At 46.8% G+C, this 20,011-nt stretch overlaps 3 protein-coding genes across 4 annotated transcripts; 1 reads left to right on the forward strand and 2 right to left on the reverse strand.

The window, feature by feature from the left end:
- Nucleotides 1-2,992: 2,992 nt before the first annotated feature.
- LOC110476920 (feather keratin B-4-like) lies at nucleotides 2,993-6,747 on the reverse strand. 2 transcript variants are annotated; one of them, XM_021542215.4, is made up of 3 exons: nucleotides 6,473-6,747; nucleotides 3,941-4,210; nucleotides 2,993-3,834 (listed from the first exon to the last, which is right to left on the reverse strand). In XM_021542215.4, the coding sequence occupies exons 1-3, from the start codon at nucleotides 6,624-6,626 to the stop codon at nucleotides 3,800-3,802; spliced, it is 459 nt and encodes a 152-aa protein (XP_021397890.3). In that variant the 5' UTR covers nucleotides 6,627-6,747; the 3' UTR covers nucleotides 2,993-3,799. The 2 variants fall into 2 exon arrangements, with proteins under 2 accessions (XP_021397890.3, XP_085416952.1); XM_085560826.1 differs by having other exon boundaries at nucleotides 2,993-4,210.
- Nucleotides 6,748-10,304: 3,557 nt separating this feature from the next.
- Nucleotides 10,305-15,950, forward strand: LOC110476928 (feather beta keratin). The gene has a single exon (XM_085560850.1). It carries the CDS (start codon nucleotides 15,527-15,529, stop codon nucleotides 15,830-15,832), a length of 306 nt encoding a protein of 101 aa, XP_085416976.1. The 5' UTR covers nucleotides 10,305-15,526; the 3' UTR covers nucleotides 15,833-15,950.
- A 197-nt stretch (nucleotides 15,951-16,147) lies between these two features.
- Nucleotides 16,148-19,690, reverse strand: LOC110476931 (feather keratin 1). Its single transcript, XM_085560828.1, has one exon. The coding sequence runs from the start codon at nucleotides 18,158-18,160 to the stop codon at nucleotides 17,669-17,671; it is 492 nt and encodes a 163-aa protein (XP_085416954.1). The 5' UTR covers nucleotides 18,161-19,690; the 3' UTR covers nucleotides 16,148-17,668.
- Between the last annotated feature and the right edge of the window lie 321 nt (nucleotides 19,691-20,011).

Consider the following 20,011-nt stretch of genomic DNA (forward strand, 5'->3'; position numbering starts at 1 on the left):
TAAAAAAAAATTCTAAAACTGAAACAAAATTAAAACAAATTTTACAAAATAAAAACAAGGCCTGCCCCACCCTGGCTGTGACAAAACAACCCCAGGGATGATCCCTGAGCATTCCTGGGATAATTTGGCCTGGGAGAAGGGGCTGGAGGAGCTGTTGGCACCATCAGGGCAGGAATGGATGGGTAAAAATAAAAACCGAGCTGTCAAAGCCTGAACATCCCTGATTTGTGATGTGGGGCCTGAAAATGCCTTCCAAAGTTCTTTGGAATTATTGCCACCTGATTTTAGAGTTATTCCCTCCTGATTTTGGAATTTTGTCCTGTAGGTTTTGGAATTATTCCCACTTGATTTTGGAATTTTTCCCACTCGATATTGGAATGATTCCCTCTTGATTTTAGAATTATTCCCACTTGATTTTGGAATTATTCCCTCTCAATTTTGGAATTTTTCCCTCTTGATTTTGGAATTTTTCCCACCTGATTTTAGAATTATTCCCGCTCAGTTTTAGAATGATTCCCACCTGATTTTGAAATTATTCTTTCTCGGTTTTGGGATTTTTCCCCACTCGATTTCGGCATTATTCCCTCATGATTTTGGAATTTTTCCCCACTCGGTTTTGGAATTTTTCCCAGCAGGATGGACCCCTCCCGCTGCCCACATTCTCCGGAGGGTTTAGGGCAGGGAAAGCCGGGGTTGTTTAATGGGAATAAACCACAGGAATGCAAAAATGGCTGCGGGGGGCGGAGCCGGCTGTTTTTAGCAACCTCTGGGCGTGGCAGCGCTCGGAGCCACCCTGGTCCTCCCGGGGTGGCCCCGGGGTGACAAATTCCGGCCTCTGCTGCCACCAACCTTCCCCCGGGCTCAATTTAATGGAAATTCAATCCCCCGGGGGCTGGAGTATTAGCGAAGCGTCATTAATGAAGATTTCTGTTTAATTGAGTGACGTCATCACCCGATATTTGAGCATTTGGAGTGTGATAAGGCGTGGTTTGATTAATCCCGGTTTTTTTGTCCCGATGTTTAGTGTAGGAAAAGCAAAAATAGGGGAAAGATTTGGGATTTGTTTACTCTAAATATCCGTAAATGTTCCTGCTTGTTCCTAAATATCTGTAAATATTTATTCTAAATATATGTACATTTGTCTATTCTAAATATATGTATTTCAAAAAAGTTGTTTATTCTAAATATCTGTATTTTTAAAATATTGTTTATTCTAAATATCTGTAAATGTTCTTGCCAGTTCTTAAATATCTGTAAATGTTTATTCTAAATATCTGTAAATGTTCTGTAAATTTCCTGGGAGGATATTTGGGATATTTGGGGATTTTGAGCCAGTCCAGACACTCAAAATCCCCAAACATCCCAAATTTCCTCCCAGTGAAACCCCGGGCGATGCAGCCGCACCCTTGAAGGGAGGCGAAGTTTGGCTCCCACCTCGGAATTTCCGCCAATTCCTTCACCCAGCCCCGGAGCGATTCACTAAAAATCCCAAACCAGCTCCTGCCCCAAAATAACCCAAAATAACCCTCCCGAAAAATGCCGCTCCCAACGCCCATCCTCGTGCAGCTGTTGCCCAACATCTGGATGTCCAAATCCGAATTTTCGTGTCGCAAGGCTTGTGCACGGAGATAATTAATGTTTGCGCAGCGCTCCAGCCCTCTGTCAGCACGGGAAGGGGCTGGTTTGTGGAAAAAGCCGATTTGCACATTTCCTTTGAGGATTAGAGGAAATTAAGTGGATTGGTGTGGACAGAACACCCCGGCGGGGGTTGAGGGAGGATTTTGGAAACGTGATTCCCTGGAAATTCCAGTGGGGGATCGTCAGCTCGTTAATTCTCAGCTTGATCACTCGTTACTCCTACCTATTACCAAATATCAGCTAATACATACATCATCCTTAATATTTATATTTATTTCTTTCACATCTTATGGTGCACATCCCTACGCTGATCATCCTTGCCTATAATATATAATATTTATATTTATCTCTTTCACACGTTGCAGATTTTCCTTGCCCATAATAGATAATATTTATATTATGTCTTTCATATGTTGCAGATGGTCCTTGCCCATAATATCGAATATTTATATTTGTTTCTTTCACATTTTAAGCTGCACATCAGATGGTCCTTTCCTGTAATATAGAATATTTATATTTATTTATTTCACAGGTTGCAGATCACCCTTGCCCAGCTTGTTCTAACCCCAGGGAGGGTGACAGTGCCCAGCTCCTGCCTGTACACACTTGGCCCAGGATTTTTGTCCTATTTTTGGGGAACAGCCTGAGTCGGCTGGAAAATTCAACCCAGGGCTTCAATTAATTAAATAAATCTTCATTTTTGTGCTGGGCCCGGCACCCAGAGGCAGCAGCATTTCACCCCAAAATCCAGGCTGGATGAACTCTGGGAAAAAGGCAAAATGTCATTAGTTTTGCTTGGTGAGTTGGTTAATGCTGATGTGGGGGGTGCTGAACCTCAGGAAAAGTCCCAAAGTCACTTCTGGGACCAAAAGCGTTCAAAAGAAAATGTGGAGGAGAAAGTTTTCCGCCAGAGCTGGAGTGACTGGACAGGGGGGTGGGTGCAGACTGAAAAAGGAGGAGTTTGGGTGGGATTTTGGGGAGGAATTGCTCCCTGTGAGGGTCCCAGGTTATTCCATGGATTTCCCATCCCTGGGAGTGCCCAAGGCCAGGCTGGGACCACCTGGGATAGGGGAAGGTCCCTGCCCATGGAACTGGGGTGGGATTTTTGGGGATTTAAGGTTCCTTCCCATGCCAAACCATTCCAGAATTCCGTGGGCTGGTTTAGATGGGATTTTAGGGATCAATCCTTCCCTGGCCCAGGTGCTTCCATGGATTCCCCATCCCTGGGAGTGTCCAGGGCCAGGCTGGATCCACCTGGGCCAGGGGAACGTCCCTGCCCATGGCAGGGGTGGCACAGGATGATTTTTGGGGTCCCTTCCACCCCAAACCATCCTAAAAAAGCAGAATCCAAAAGTGCATCTGCATGACAGCATTTAATGGGAACGAGAAGCTGAATTTACAAGTGCAAAACTCACTGGAAAGGATAAAATCAAAGAATTCCAGGAGGATCCACAACAAATCCCCACTCCCATGATTTTCATAGATTCTAGCAGAAGGATTTTGCAGAGAGATTTGCTCTTACAATTGCTGTATATATTTTGATTTTGTGGGGGTTTTTTCCCCTGTCTTGTATCAAATGAGATAAAGAAAGGCAAAGAAGCTGGGAGAGTGGTACACAGTGGGGCTAAGCAGGAATAAAGCACAGCAAGGAGCTACAAATTCCTAATTTTCAGAAATGCCAAGTACAGCTGATTTATTTATTTCTTTTAAAATGCCGGTTCAACAAAATTTGCAAATGAGGAGGAATTTGGGTAAAATTTAATTTTGGAACCCAAGATTTTCAGTCATATTGTTTGGGTGGATTTTGTAATTTTTTTTATTTTGAGATAAATTTATAATAAAACATCCATGTCGGCATAAAAACGAATTTATTGACACACAGCTTTTAGGAAACCAAAAAAAAAAAAAAAAAAAAAAAGATATATATATTTTTTTAATTCTTGGAAAATTTTGGGCTTTGGTTTGCCCTAATTTGGAATGAAGTCAATAGAGAAATTTCAGTTTTCTCGTAGTTTGGAAATTCTAGTCCTCGGGCAGGTCTAGTTCCAGGAGTCCCTGGATTTATGGACTCCATGGGAACCTCGGGAGCTCGGCACTTCTACAATCCATTATCCATAAACTTTAGTCGGGCTCTGTCTGACCGCTCAGTTGTGTTTTCAGTCTATCCACAGATATCCAGGCAGGGTTTAGGTTGGCCTGCAAGTTCCACAACAAAACTGGGATAAGTGAGGAGGAAAAGGATTAAAACTCCCCGGAGCGCCCCGGAAGGAGGCGTTCACACCTGAGCCCAAAGCGCACCTACCCCCGAACCCATGGAATCCCTGGGAGCCCAGGAAGCTCCTGATGTCCAGCAGGGCCGTGGAGCCCACCAGGGTCTGCTGGGGGAAGGTGGTCAGCGTGGGCCCGGGGTAGATGACGGAGTAGGGGGGAAAGTCGGGCTCCACGATGTCCACCACGGTGTCGGGGTACTTGATGACGCAGGTGTCGCTGCGGGTCACGGCGAAGGGCTCGGGGCACGCCAGGCCCACGGGCAGGCAGCACTCGTGGAAGGGAGACATGGGGCAGGGCAGAGCTGGAAATGAGCAGGGAAAGAGGGAAAAATGAGAAACAAACATCCTCGGTGTGCCGGGAAATATCTGGGATAAATATCGGGGTGTTGGTAACGCGGTTATGGGGATTTACGGCAAATTGGGAGCCCAGGTGGGAGTTGAATTTTGCAGGAATTGAGCAGGAATTCAGGTAGCAGTTGAATTTAGCCTGAAATTGAGCAAGGAAAGAAGGAAAAATAAGAAAAAACATCCTCAGTGTGGCGGGAAATACCTGGGATAAATATCAGGGTTTTTGTAACGCGGTTATGGGGATTTACGGCAAATTGGGAGCTCAGGTGGGAGTTGAATTTGGCCTGGAATTGAGCAGGAATTCAGGTAGCAGTTGAATTTAGCCTGAAATTGAGCAAGGAAAGAGGGAAAAATAAGAAAAAACATCCTCAGTGTGGCGGGAAATACCTGGGATAAATATCAGGGTTTTTGTAACGCGGTTATGGGGATTTACGGCAAATTGGGAGCTCAGGTGGGAGTTGAATTTGGCAGGAATGGAGCAGGAATTCAGGTGGGAGTTGTAATTCAGGAATTGACCTGGAATTGATCAGGAAAAGAGGGAAAAATGAGAAAAACCCATCCTCGGTGTGGCAGGAAATATCTGGGATAAATATCAGGGTTTTCGTAACACAGTTATGGGGATTTATGGCAAATTGGCAGCTCAGGTGGGAGTTGGATTTGGCCTGGAATTGAGAAAGGAAAAATGGAAAAATGAGAAAAAATTGTCCTTGGCATGGTGAGAAATATCTGGGATAAATATTGGGGTGTTGGTAACACGGTTATGGGGATTTACGGGAAATTGGGAATTACAGAGAGCTCGGATGGGAGCTGAATTTGTCCAGTTTAGTTTTCTAGCCAGGAACCCCTTTTCTTCCTGATTGATTTTGTGCTTTTCAATAGAATGATATTTTCCAGACCATCATCATTTTAACGCCAAAAAGCTTTTATCCTGCTGCTTCTCTTCCCAGGATTATCGCTGCGTCCATCCCACTCTTATTGCCAGCGGAAAACCACGACCCCCAGCTCAAACCCAGAGTTTAAACTCGGGTTTTAATCCTCGTTTCAACCCCCAGTGTGGAGGCTGGAGCTCGTGTCCTCCTCCCACCCTGTTCCAAGTGGAGCAGTGAGATCCACCCATCTTTTATGGGTCTCATTAGGGACCAGCTGGATATTTGAAATCCCAGATCGCTTTAAGCCCAGCCTGATATCGAGGCCAGATTTTTTTGGGCATGGTTTAATTATGGATTGAAGGCTGTGCTTGCCCTGGATTGTGCCCACACGGATTGGGCAAGGAAAACATGGAGGGAGAACAGATAATTTTCCGCATTTTCCTCATTTTACCTCTGTGGAGCTGCTGGGGGAGAAATTAAGGGCTGGCAAAGTTGGGGCTTGAGGTCATTCCCTAAATAAGTCCCCACTTCACTCCAGGAATCTCTGGGGGAGACAACATCCAGGGGGGATTTCTCATGTCTCCACCTGAACATCCCATTTTAACCTTTCTGAGTTAAAATATCTGTTTTTTTTTTTTTTCCCCAGCTGATTCAAGTCAAATCTCCTTAGACTTGAAAGTGAAGAAAAGGCAATCACCGGGGATTTTTCCAGCTCAAAAGCTGGATGTGGAATGGCTGATTTTGGCTTTGGGAAAAGAAGATTGGTCTGGGGGTTGGGATCTTTGGGTGATTCCACATGATTTCTAAAGTCTCATCCCAGAACTCCTGAAAGGAGGTGAAAAAAGGAGCGCTTGGATGTTCCTGCTACATTTGGAATTCAATACTATAAATATATTTTAACCTAAGCCAGCAGTAAAGTAGATTTTGAGTAAGGAAAATCTGTGTTCTGCTCTCTGAAGGATTGGGAAAATATTTAGGGCAAGTTCTCCAACTTAACACCGGAGCCTCCTGGAAGACAGCTGAGGGTGAGAACATTGTAGAAATTAAAATGATAATTTCTTTAATGACACTGACTCTTTAGAATATGAAAAGAGCACCATGGAATTATTGAGACTCTTTAGGGATTCAGAGGGAGTTTTCTGTGCCCTCCCTAATTTCCATGAGCTGAGTGTAAAACTTCAATTAACTCCAAACTAAAGGATAATAAAAAGGCTTTTTCTGTCAAAACACCCCCTTGTCCTTTCACGAGCTCTCCCTGTCATTTGATATTCAGATAGCAACAATAACAATAATAATAATACAAAATAATTGATTTAAAATTCAATAATTGACTCAAAATTGACTTACCCGGATCACCCAAGGAGGAGAGGAAAAGAAAAGTGATTAGGGAGGCTTCTACGTAGCAAATGCTTTTATACACGTCCCCAAAGCGCCTGGAGGATGTGACACCCTCTTTGCATGAAGTCTTAATTAGTTGCAAAACAAACTTTGCTGCCTGCATAACTTCTGCGAGTAATGAAACTGTTTTGCTCCCTGTTTGTGTTTGTTCCCTCCCGGAGCTTCCCAGAGCGTGCTACGCCCTCCGGGCAGGATTCACTTTGTCCTTTCAAGGGCCAAAAATAGGGCTCGATCTGCTGCTAATTAACCACATTTCAGTTATTTCGGGGCCTGATCAAGGGTTCTTTTATTGGCATCGGGTTTTCCCTCTCAGGTTCTGTGAAAGGGAGCTGCAGTGGCATCATTTCCTATCAGGGAGCAGCATTGTTTTTATAATTTCCCAGTGCGGATGGGATTTTTTATTATTCCCAAAACACTCCCGGGGGCATCAGCTGTACCCCTGCACAGCCGGACACCCACGGAAAAGGAGAAAGAATAAATTCACAACTCCAGAATTCTCGATAAACCCCACGAATTCTCAAGAAATCTTCAATTCCACGGCGTCAGTAAACACCTGAACAGTGAACAACCCGCGGGGAAAGCTCAGCCTTATCTTCATCCGCTCCTTCCAAATCCTGGGATGGGGTTTAAGAGGAGCAGCTGGATTTGCTCCCGGGATTTGCTCCCGGGATTTGAGGGGTTTGACCCCAGCGCAATTAAAGGCACCCAAATCCCACCCACGGTTCTGGCTCCTGACTCAAGGTGAAATCACCGAGCCTCACTCGGGCTTGGTTTTGTTTGTTGGTGCTTTTTTCCCCCCTTCTCCCCCAGTTTTTTGGGTTGGAAAGGATAAAATCGTGGGAAAGGGAAAGTTGGAACCACCCAGATTTTCTGGGACGGAATTAAGGTGGGGGGCAAAAGTAGGCAAGAAATTGTTCTGTCCTGATGAAAACTTAATTTAACACAAATTAGGGATGTGAGTTTAATATAAAACCATTAAAATACTGGAGAAAATGGCGGTGGGTAGTTTATCAACTTTTTTGAGTGAACCAGACATGGATTTAAAATGTTTTTATTAAGATTCTAAAGAGGAAATCAACGACAGAAAAATCATATTAAAGACACAAATCAGGATTCCCAGAGAAAGAGATTTCTGAGCGAGGCAGGAACGTTTTGGGATAACAGTCCCCAGACGGTTTTATTTCTTTACTACATAAAAGCTGTCCTAGATTGAAATCCTATTGGAATACCGGGATGGGACGCACTTAAATATTCGGGGACACTCTTAAAAGTACAATTCCACCTCCGTGTTGTGTCCCTGACGCCCAAATCTGCACAAATCCCTTGGGATCAGCACGAACCTTTTTGTTCCCGAGTGCCCACAAATGCTTTTGCCTTAGGACCCCTCTCCGGCTGCAGATAATTTATGCTGGGAGGGAAAATGGAGAGTAAATAATAATTAGGAACGAAGGGAGGCAGCTCAACTTCCTGGCACCTCGCTTGGGATATGAATCCTGGGAAAGAGGAATGAGAATTGTGGATATCCCATCCCTGGAAGTGTCCAAGGCAGGTGGGAATGCCCCAGGATTTAACTCCAATTAACCAGCCTTAGGTTATATGAAAGCTGTTCCACAAAATTAATTCAGTTGAAGATATAAAGGGACGCTAATGCATATTTTTATATTTTAATATTTTAAAAAATAGTTTTAATTTATAAATGTTTTAATTTTTATTTTTATTGCCTATAATTACATCTATATCTAGGATATATATTTATATTTTTATATTTTTTATTTCTGTATGTATATATTTTTGGGGTTTTGTACTTTTAATATTTTATTTATATGATATATTTTTGGTTTTTTTCCTTTTTATGTTTTATTTATATTATATATATGTAGATATATAAAAATATATTTTATATTTCATTTATATTTATAGTTATATTTTATTTCCTTTCGGAACCCACATACTAAGATTTGGTTCTTGCCGATTAACCACTCAACACTTTTTAAAGACAATTATTAATTGTATTTATATAAAAATTCACACGATGTGCTGCCAAGTGCAGATAAACTTAAACCTGATGGTTTATCCATTGGAGGTTGGATTTGATGACCTTGGAGCTCTTTTCTTGGGATTCTGTGAACGTCCCCTTTTTCCAGCCCCTTGTGCTGTAGAACATTCTGGAACTCGCGGGGATTTCTGCTCCCTCTGCATTTTTGGGCCCTCTATAAAAAACCTCCTCGGCCCTTCCCTCGCAGGCGGATTTTCCGTCGCCTTTGGCAGATTTTAATTCCAGTTATTATCTGGGTTTAGGGAAGCACAGGAGGCAAATGAATCCTCCCAGGTCACCCCGGGAGCAGCCGGAGGAACCCGCAGTGAACCGGGCTGACGTTTATTTCAATTCCACATTTGAATTCCAGCGGCTCCTGCAGGCCTCGGCCGCGGTTCCGCGGGATCCGCGGGGGGAAGGAGAACCCCCAAAGCCGGGATCAGCGCGATGGAGCTGGGAATGGAGGACTGGGAGCTCCAAAGCCTGGCAGGATTAAGGAGGAGCTGAGATGTGTCCTGAAATGGCTTTTCCAGCTGGGGCCTGGAAATCTGCGCCAGTAAACACAGCCCTGGGTTTTATTTGAATAAATAATTTTGTTTTCAAAGTGCCCTGCGTAGCCACGTTCTCTCCGTGTGCTGTTTTGGGAGTCCTGGAATGGTTTGGGTGGAAGGAGATTTAAAATAATTTCATTCCGAGCCCTCCCAGGAGCACAGGCCGCATCCAGCCGGGCCTCGGACACTTCCAGGGATGGGGAATCCACGATTCCCTGCAAAACCTCCCCGCCCTCCCACACAACACTTTTATCCTTAATTCCTCCCTCGGAACGAGCAGCAAACTTTGATTTCTTTCCATTTTCCCCCACAAAAAAAGTGCTGAGTTTGCAGAAGCTGCTGGAGGCCTCCAAGGCCTGATCCCTAATTAAAGCCCCGGCCTTTGTTTATGTCTTTCGAAACCTAAAGCTGCCACTTAAGAAATCTGCAATTACTGGGGCCTGCAAATTGCTCCCGTGGATGGGGTAATGATCCTCAGGCAGAAAATAATTCCTTTTTAATGAAAATCCTGCCCCAAAAATGCCCCCGTAGGAAACGCCGCGCTGCCAAGGAATAATCTCATCAGTGTGGATTTATCTGCTTTTTAACAGCTAAAGAGGGAGGAAACCACGCAAATAAAAAAAAATAATAATAATAAAAACAGGAGTGTGAAGCTGTGGAATTTTCTTCGATTAATTGAAATGTTAACTAAGCCTTTTGTGTGTGTGTGTGTGAGGTGCTAATTAATTCCAGGTTAATTTTTTAGGACTGAGTTGTGCATTCTCTCCTTGTGGGTCACGCTGGCCCCGTTTGCATTTCTGACCTTCCCACTTTGCTCCTGGTGCTTCCCTAGAATTCCAGAATAATTGTCTTTTTTGGACTCTGAGGCTCAGAATTAAACTGAAAAAAATCCATTTGTTTTTCTCAGTTCCTTCTCCTGACAAGGCCCAAATTTTTATTAAATCTTAATCAAAGTTCTTTATTTCTTATTCCTTTATCAATATGAAAAAATTCAGCTCTGAGCCCCTTCCCCTATATCCAAAATTAACCATGAATGATCTCCACATTTTGATTTAAAAATTAGTCCCTGCTTGTGTAATTCCTGAGGAATCAGTGTTGTCCAATGTCCAGGTTTTCTCTGCTAAAAATTCCAGCATTTGCCCATCCTAGGAAATCGGGCAGAAGTAAAAAACCAAAGTTTTCATATCAAAATCAAACCAGAGAAAATATTTATCATTATTAATATTATATTTGCAATAACAAAAATGGTTGTTATTTATTATTTAGTGTACTGCTAATAGAGTATTATTTATGATAAATATAATCAATATCTATAATTTATTAAATTTATAGCATTATATGAATAATTATAAATATATGATAGATTTAAAGTATATTTATATTTTTATATTTATATATTTTATAATTTATGATTTAAAACATTTTTATATTTCTATATTTTTAGAGTTTTATATTTTTGTAATTTTATATTTTATGTTTTTGTTTTTATATATTATATTTTCATATAAATATATTTATATAAAATATATAAATATAAATGAAAAAATCGATAAATAAATACATTTACTAGATTTATTTTTATTTTATATTTTCTTATATATTTTAAAAAGATCTGTTTATGACCAGAGGATGTCCTTTACCAGGTCCTTCGGGGTGACTTTGTGACTCTCTTTGTGATCCTGCAATCCTGCTGCATCCCTAAAAGCTGCTAATGAGTGTTTGACATGAATAAATCATTCATGAGAGTTGGCAAAGGGCTTTGAAATCCTTTAATCTGAAACTTCCCGAGGCTGTTCCCGGGGACTGGCGTTGCCTCGGGAACTTTGCAGAGTCACCCATTTTTGCAGGAATAATTCCAGAGAGAAATGGGATGAATTATTAAAAAACAGGAAATAGGAATAAAAATGGGCAATTCAGTGATTTTCAGGGAAAGAGGGATGGAGCATGAGCCCCTTTCCTACTGAAATCTCCCAGTATTCCGATTAGTTTGGATATATAAAATAAATTATATATATATAATTGTATATATAAAATTGCATATATATTTAATATATAATAAATTATATATATAGTTGCATATATAAAATTATATATATTTTTTGTTTAATTAAAAAAATAATTATTATTTCCCCAACAGTGGGGAAATGGGAAGAGGGAGGGAGGGAATTTTCCCTGCTCCAAACATTTTCCGAGCAGGAACCATGAGACTCTGCTGCAAAACCTGAACAGATTTTCTGGAGCACTAAAAATCAGGAGCAGAGAAGCCCCAATTCCTTCTGGGAGTTTCTGGGGCAGGACCTGGAGCTGCTGGAACCCTGAGAGGATGGAGGAAAGGCTGAAGGAATTGTTCTGCCCGCACAGAAATTGGGATTTTTTTTTTTTCCAAAAAAAAGGACATTTCTGGCCACTCTGAAACGCTTCTTTGAGCATCACCCCCAATTAAAGGGCCAAGAGCTGCCCCGAGGCTGAAAAATCTCATTCTGAGTTAATTTTGGGGCCATTTCACCAAAACCTGCAGCTTTCAGCATTGGAACTGACAAAAACCTCATTCCCCAGCTCATTTTGGGGCCGTTTTACCAAAACCTGCAGCTTTCAGCCCCGGGAACAAGGCAGGGAAGGTGCCCGGTGTCCCCCGAACTCTGCCCTTCCCCACAGCCAGATTTGTTTTTTACCTGCTCCTTGTTTGCTCCTTTACTAGAGCAGCCAATTTTTATTTTTCTTCCTCTTTAAATCCCTCTAAAAGAGGAGGTGTGACAGGGAGAGCCCCGGGGCAGCGGCTCGGATCCCAAATTTTGCCATCCCAGGTGCTCATTAATGGTTTGCACATCCCTGTGTCATTATCCCCAGCGTGGAATTGGCTTCAGACACCCATGGATTGAGCAATAAAAGCCCTCAAAGATAAACAGATCAGCTGTCATTCCAGTAATCGGCTCCTAATCAGGTCAGGATTCTTGGCCTTGTAAGGGTTTTTTTTTTATTTTATTATTTCATAAGCTGCTTGCATATTGAAGCCAAATAATGGAATAAATTAAGTCCCAATAGTGGAATAAATTAAATCCCAATAGTGGAATCAATAAAATCCCAGTAGTGGAATCAATAAAATCACAATAATGGAATAAATTGAAATTGCAGTAGTGGAATCAATTAAATCCCAATAGTGGAATCAATAAAATTCCAATAGTGGAATCAATAAAATGTCAACAGTGGAATAAATGAAATCCCAAGAATGGAATAAATTCAATGCAATAAATTCCACTATAATTAATGGAATAACCTGGATCCAGGGGGAGGCAAATCAACTCCTTTCCCTGGGTTTCAGGAATCCACTCCGTGGGTTTGCCTTGGGATTTCCTGTCAGTCTCCCAGGAAATCACGGAATGCTTTGGGATGGAAGGGGCCTTAAAACTCATCTCATTCCCCCTGCCATGGACAGGGATATTCCAGGGACATTCCCACCATCCCTGGCTGCTCCAGCCTGGCCCTGGACACGTCCATGGATGGGATAACCCCTGCCAGGACCTCCCAACATCCCAGGGAGGAATTCCTTCCCAAAATCCCGTCTAAATTTCCTTTCTGTCAGTCTGAACCTTCCCAAAATCCCACCTAACCCCTCTACACGGGTCTGAGCCCATTCCCCCTTGTCCTGGCGCCCCATCCCTTGGGAATTGTCTCTCCCCGTGGTCCTCGAAGCCCCTTCAGGTCCTGCAAGGCCACAGTTGGGTCACCCCGAAGTTTCTTGAGGGTGAACATTCCCAGCTGTCCCAGCAGAGCTGCTCCATCCCTCGGATCCGTCCTGGAGCCTCCTCTGGGCTCTCCCCAGCAGCTCCAGGTTCTCCCTGGCTGGACTTGGGGCTGGGGCAGCTCTGCAGGTGAGGTCTCACCTGAGCTGGACCCCCTCCCCATCCCCACCTCGTTTTGTTCCCAGTGCTGCTGCATTCAATTGTCACAGGAATCCCAAGCAGCCTTGGATCTGCTCCAGAGGCTCCGTGGGAGGTTATTGTGACACACAAAATGACTTTTTAATGAAAAAAAAATTAATAACCCTGGGTTCTGACGCTGTCAAATGCTGTCTGCCCAGGGAGTAATCAAATTTCAGCTGACGTTCTTGCCCAGGTGACAAAACCATTCCAATTTTGCATTGTAGCTGCAATATTTCCATGCCTGATGCACTTTGTGTGTCTCAACCATTTAATGAATATTTGGGATTGGCTTTGAAGTTCTTCCTTTCAAGAAGCTGAAGCTTCAGTTGTTCTGCAGACAGACACCTCCGAGGCTTCGGGATGTGGCATGAAGCTAAATGAGAGATGGAGGTTCTGATACTGCTGGGAGGGAGCTTCCAGTGAAATGTCCCTTTTTTAATTTAAAAAATAATTCCTTAAAAAAAATCCTATTTTTAAATTTAAAAAATACTTATTTTTGAAGTATTGAAATTTCTTTTTTTTTTATATTTAAACATACTCCCTAATAATTTCACTTTGAGTGAAATGTCCTTTTTTTTGATTAAAAAAAACTTCCTAAAAAGATTCTTGTCAGTTGTAGAGTCATGGAATGGTTTGGGGTGGAAGGGACCTTAAAGATCACCTTGTCCCAACCCCTTCCATGGGCAGGGCCACCTCCCACTGGGTCAGGTTGCCCAATATCCCATCCAGCCCAGCCTGGAATGGATCACGTCCTGGAACTGATCATTTCTTCAGCCTCAATCACCACGGGATGCATTCCCAATTAATTTGGTTCTTCTCTGAACTGAAATCTTCAAATAATTCTAAAAATAAAATGGAATCATTTTATCTCTTCATTGTCAGTTTAATTCTTGTTGCGCTGCAGTCATGATGTGCCAAGCTCTGCTTTAATGAGTAAAATTAAACATTTCTCTTCCCAAAAATGTTTTGGGGTGGAAAAATAGAAGCTGGAGCCTTCTTCCCCTTGGCTAGCCAAAATTACCTGCTCAAATTATCCGAGTTGAGCAGAAATGATTGTTGGCTGCACCACCTGAATGAAGCATTTGGGCTTCTGGCTTTGGGGATGGCCATAAATAAACCCAAATTAGGTGTCCCAGCAATTGCAGCAATTGGGAACCCTGAGTTCCCAATTGCTCCCATTCCTGTCCTACAGCAGAGCTGTCAGGATGTCACCAGTGGCCATCCTGGCCTCCAAACTGTGGTGCCAGGACATAAAACCCGAGCACGTTCCAGCCCTAATTAGGCCAGGGAAGCAATTTGCCCAGTTGCCAGCTGCTGAATGTTTTATTTCCACTGAGAAACAGAGTTCGGCTCCCTGTTGGAAAAAGGGAAGGAAAAACCACTCCTGGAGACTTTGCAGAAGTTGCTCTGAGGGTCAAGGGGGAATTATTTCCCCTTAAAATGTGAAGTTGACTTGGAAAAAAACCATATTTTTAAAAAAATCAGATTTTGGTTACTAAATGCACTTGGAGATTCCACACAAACTTATGGTAGTGACACAATAAACTATAAACCATGAGGTGCTTTCTGGAATAAAATGCTGAATGTTGACCAAAAAACTAAAGAAGTTGGTGCCAGGCTGGTTTTGTGACCTAATTAGGCTCTCACCTAAACCAGGGTTTCATTCTCCACGAGACATTCAAACCAGACATGAGGCACAATCTGAAAACACAGGGAAAAATAGCTGCAATTACACTTATGCAAAACATGCAAATGCTGTGTGAATCGGGAGCTACCTGGGATGAGTCTGGCATGGTTTTAATTTGGAAATGGCCACGAGACAGACGAGGCAGTGACTAAAGTGCCAGACAGAGGAGGAAAAACGTCGCTTTCCAAGGAGATCGCCACAAAGGCCTGAATTACCTGAATCAACAATGCTGGCCAGGAGAGGTCTTTGATCTCTAATTAAGTCACATAAAACGAGGTTCCAGCCTGGAATGGGGATGCCGGCAGCAAGGAAACGGGGAAGGAGCGTTGCAGCCCCAAATCAAAGGTTGGTGCAGGAGGAAGGGAGTGTTTTCCATGCAGGATGAGCTTGGGAAACACATCCCATGAGCAAAGCCTGGCCCTGGGGCTGCCCAGGATGGTATAAAACCCACTCTGAGCGCAGGATCCCTCATCCACCTCTCCTGCCTTCTCCTCCTCGGTGACACAGGTGAGCTGCAACGAACTTTGCCTTCCTCTTCTCCTCCTCCTTCTTCTCTTTGTCTTTGCCTTCATCGCTGCTGTGCAGCTCCTGCTGAGAACTTTGCTCCCAGATCCTGCTCCCAGCCTCTGCTCACTGTGAGGAGCTGGGAGAAGCTCTTGGGCTCTTTGCAGGAAGCCGTGGGGATGGGGATCCTGATCCTTTCTTCCTCCCTCTTCCCTGTCCCTTGTCCCGGGCTCTGCTCCTGCTCCTGCTGAGGCCGAGCCTCACGTTCTGCCTGTGCCTTCCGCAGGTTCTCCTCCAGCCACAGCCATGTCCTGCTACGACCTGTGCCGGCCCTGCGGCCCCACGCCGCTGGCCAACAGCTGCAACGAGCCCTGTGTCCGGCAGTGCCAGGACTCGCGGGTCATCATCGAGCCGTCCCCCGTGGTGGTCACCCTGCCCGGGCCCATCCTCAGCTCCTTCCCCCAGAACACCGCCGTGGGATCCTCCACCTCCGCCGCCGTGGGCAGCATCCTGAGCGAGTCCGGGGTCCCCATCAACTCGGGGGGCTTTGGGCTCTCGGGGCTCTCTGGCCTTGGTGGCCGCTACTGCGGCCGCAGGTGCCTGCCCTGCTAGAGCCGGGCCGGACGTCCAGCGAGTGCCTCGCCAGGCCAAGCGTCCCCTGGAGCTGCTGGCCAGCGTTTCCAGAGGCTTTGGCCCCTGCAGCCTCCTGCCAAGGAGGGAGGGAGGCCAACGTGGCCAGCTGAGGCTTCTGCTTGTCCTGCTTTCTCCTGCGCCTCCCCGGCCCTGCTGGGCCCTGCTCTGCTGGCCCAGGGGCTCAGCCCCGGCCGGCGCAGCGGGCTCCTGCTGCTCCCGCTGGCCCCGTGCCCGGGGCAGGCGGACGTGTGTCCCACCGCTGGCACAGCCAGGGCTGCCTGCCCGGCCCTGCTGCCGGGCCAGCCTGGCCCGGGCTCTGCCCACCCCTGCTTTGTTTCTGTCTTCACACTCAATAAAGTTCACTCTGCATTGGAACTGGAGGCTCCTGGAATTCCTGCCCTGCTGGGATGTGCAGCACAGCTGCTCCATGGGGGCTGTGATGCCCTGGGGGGGTTTGGGTGGTTAAAGGGCAGGGATGGACCTTTCTCACACCTGGGCAAGGTGAGAACCTCCAAGGCAGTGGCTGCAAGCGCCATGGGGCAGTGGAGGGCGTGTGTCCTCGTTTGGGCGTGCACAGGGCGAGCAGGAGATGCCCCAGGGCAGAGTTGAGCCAGACTAAGGTTGGAGACCTGCTGAGGGTGGATGTGTAACGTGGACATGGGACAGGGATGGATACGCAGGGACCATGATCCCTCCTCTGAGGGAGGGCAGCGGTGACGTGACATGGCCTGGGACAGTATCCAGGCCTAGAAGGGAGCAGTGGAATCATCTTCTCCCCCATCCAAATTGTCCTGTGGTCAAGGCATTAATTGCTGTGGAGTCATTCCATGTGCCACCGTGTCCGGAAGGGGCAGGAGTCTGGAGCAGACCTGCAGAACTCTGCTGTGCAGAATGGCCACTTGATCTTGGAGATTTTTTCCAGCTTTGAGGACTCTGGGATTGCTCCAGCAGAGTGACCCATGCTCAGTCCATTTCCCCTGCACCAACACCTGGCACAAGACTCACTTTTCTCTTTGCACACCTGCCCTGGGTGCCATGTGTCACCTCAGAACCTTTAGCTGTCCCTGTGCCCCAGGCTTTGGATGCTGTGCTTGGATGCAGCCAAGGAAAACAACCACTTGTAGCTGGAAATGCACAAAAAAGGCTTTGGGAAGAGGTCTGTAAATCTTCACAGAGATCTCTTCTGGAAGGTCAATGTTCTGCCTCATCAACTGGAACCCAATGTCCAAATTCTGGAAGGTCAATTTTTGCCTCAAAAACTGGAACCCAATGTCCAACCTCCCTCCTGGATGAAATGTCCTCTGGAGCACCTCATAGTCACCGTACGCACAATCACAAGGCCACACTCCCTCCAATCCCACATAAACCCCCCAGGGCATCACAGCCCCACATCCCAGCAGGAATTCCAGGAGCCTCCAGTTCCAATGCAGAGTGAACTTTATTGAGTGTGAAGACAGAAACAAAGCAGGGGTGGGCAGGGCCCGGGCCAGGCTGGCCCGGCAGCAGGGCCGGGCAGGCAGCCCTGGCTGTGCCAGCGGTGGGACACACGTCCGCCTGCCCCGGGCACGGGGCCAGCGGGAGCAGCAGGAGCCCGCTGCGCCGGCCGGGGCTGAGCCCCTGGGCCAGCAGAGCAGGGCCCGGCAGGGCCGGGGAGGCGCAGGAGAAAGCAGGACAAGCAGAAGCCTCAGCTGGCCACGTTGGCCTCCCTCCCTCCTTGGCAGGAGGCTGCAGGGGCCAAAGCCTCTGGAAACGCTGGCCAGCAGCTCCAGGGGACGCTTGGCCTGGCGAGGCACTCGCTGGACGTCCGGCCCGGCTCTAGCAGGGCAGGCACCTGCGGCCGCAGTAGCGGCCACCAAGGCCAGAGAGCCCCGAGAGCCCAAAGCCCCCCGAGTTGATGGGCACTCCCTCCTCGCTCAGGATGCTGCCCACGGCGGCGGAGGTGGAGGATCCCACGGCGGTGTTCTGGGGGAAGGAGCTGAGGATGGGCCCGGGCAGGGTGACCACCACGGGCGAGGGCTGGATGACCACGCGGGAGTCCTGGCACTGCCGGACACAGGGCTCGTTGCAGCTGTTGGCCAGCGGCGTGGGGCCGCAGGGCCGGCACAGGTCGTAGCAGGACATGGCTGTGGCTGGAGGAGAACCTGCAGAGAGGACAGCCAAAGCACCCACGGGCTGTGAGGCACCCAGGGAGATGCTGCTGGGCAGGACAAAACACAGCCTGGGCACAAGGGACAGCCTGGAGAGGGAGGAAGGCAGCAATTCCACAGCCCTGAGCCCAAAGAGTTCCCTGCAAAGGAATCCCAACATCTCCCACCTGTCCCCAGGAAAAAAACATCCACAAAAACCTGCTGAGAGCAGGAGCAAGGAGAAAGACTCTCAGAGACCACCAGGGAGAGGCAAAGCTTCTATTGAGGGCCAAGGCAGAAGGGAAGAGAAGAGAGGAAGAGAAGAGAGGAAGAGGGAGGCGAAGGCCCTTGCAGCTCACCTGTGTCACCGAGGAGGAGAAGGCAGGAGAGGTGGATGAGGGATCCTCACTTGCTCTGCCTTTTATACCGTCCCACACAGCCCCGGGCCCGACGCGCCTTCAACAGGGAACGTATTTACCAACAAGCTCATATTTTATGCAAAGCATCCCCAATTAAGTAAACTGGAGGTTGTTTACACTCCCTGCAAGGCTGTCTTTTCATTTCCCTGTTCAGGACATGCCCATTCAGCCAAACTGACTCCTTTCAAGTGGCAGCATTAGAGGCCAAAAGGTTTTTAGGGTATTTTTTAGCCAGAACCAGGCTGATGTTGCAGCCAGCTGGGTGGAGTGGAGCCGTATTTCCAGGTGATGTCAGCACCTTCCTCTCCTGAGGCAGCTCTGAGCCTTTGGAGTGATAAATGCAGTTTTTTTATTATAAACCCAGAATTAAAGGGCTGGCTTTGGCTGGGACTGGCCGTAGACATTGCTCCCTGTGACTCCAAGGCCTTTCAAGCCTTCTTAGACATCATTTATTCATCAGAGAGACTACATGGGTTGGTTTTTAACTTTCTTTGGGATCTCATATTGCCTTTAGAAGAAATTGTCTCGTTTCTTCTGCCTTTCACCTCTTTCAGCATCGCCTGGAGTTCTCCAGTCAGCAGGACAGGACATTTCCAGAAGGAAGGACGCTGCTTTCCCAACAACAAATATTAGTCAGGGTCATTAGCTTGCAGAAAACACTCCCTAATGAGAACATCTGACTTCAAAATCCTCCTTCCATTCCCCAGGGCCATCCCTCCACTCCTTTTCCCCCATGCCTCCGAAGAGACCCTACGCCCAGTCCCAAACACTCGGGAATATTTCTAAGCAGCACACAGGGAGCATCTGAGGGCTGGCAGCGCCCACAAACCCAGCCTGGGGAGCAGCAGGGGCCAGGATGTCCCCAGAGATGCCCGGCAAGGGAAGGATTCCACACTCTGAGCTGCATTTCCTGGGGCAAGAGCAGAGCTGGTGACCCCAGGAGCGGTGACAGCCCTGCCCAGCCACCACCGTGACACCCCTCATGGCAAAGGGGGCAAAACTCCTGTCCCAGCAAGGCTGGGACTCCATCAGAGACACAAAAATCTTAAATCCCAGAGGTCCAAGCCACATTCCTCATCCAGGAGGATGAAGGGAGCTCTCAGGTTGACAGGAGAAGTTTTTCCAAACAAACCCATTCAGGACAAGACCCCAGGTGTGAACAGGGCAGATCTAGCAGAGATTTTCCGTCAAAACCCACCCATCACATTTCCATCCAGGCATTTCCATGTAAATCCCTTCGACAGGTAAAAAACTGAATGCAACAAAGGCATTTCCAGCCCTCTCTCCCTGGCCCAGCCCTCCCCACTGAGGGTCTCCATAAAGCCTGCCACCCACCCCATTCTCTCAGGGGTGCCTTGGGGGTGGTGCCTCCCTTCCTGGGTTCCATTCTGACTCCGTGGCTCCAAAGTCCCCTCCTGGTTCATACAGGGATGGGAGGGCATTTCCACAGCAGATAAAGAGACAGAGCAACTTGGCAGGATGGCTTTATTTCAGACATGAAGCCCCAAAGAGGGCAGAGGACCAGCCTTGGACTGTCAGCAGATGACAGCAGGGCCAGGCACATCCCATCCCCTGGGGAGAAACACTGCACAGAAAGCAGGAAAAGAAAATTG

The sequence above is a fragment of the Lonchura striata genome, chromosome 25 (assembly GCF_050655825.1).
Source record: "Lonchura striata isolate lonStrDom1 chromosome 25, ASM5065582v1, whole genome shotgun sequence".
NCBI lineage: Eukaryota > Metazoa > Chordata > Aves > Passeriformes > Estrildidae > Lonchura > Lonchura striata.

Excerpts from the sequence above, each read along its gene's own strand:
- LOC110476920 (XM_085560826.1), bottom strand. The coding sequence starts at position 6,626 with ATGCAGGCAGCAAAGTTTGTTTTGCAACTAATTAAGACTTCATGCAAA. Across the intron at positions 4,211-6,472 it reads CTCCTCCTTGGGTGATCCGG|CTCTGCCCTGCCCCATGTCT; the intron begins GTAAGTCAATTT and ends GCTCATTTCCAG.
- LOC110476928 (XM_085560850.1), top strand. The coding sequence starts at position 15,527 with ATGTCCTGCTACGACCTGTGCCGGCCCTGCGGCCCCACGCCGCTGGCC.
- LOC110476931 (XM_085560828.1), bottom strand. The coding sequence starts at position 18,160 with ATGTTGGGATTCCTTTGCAGGGAACTCTTTGGGCTCAGGGCTGTGGAA.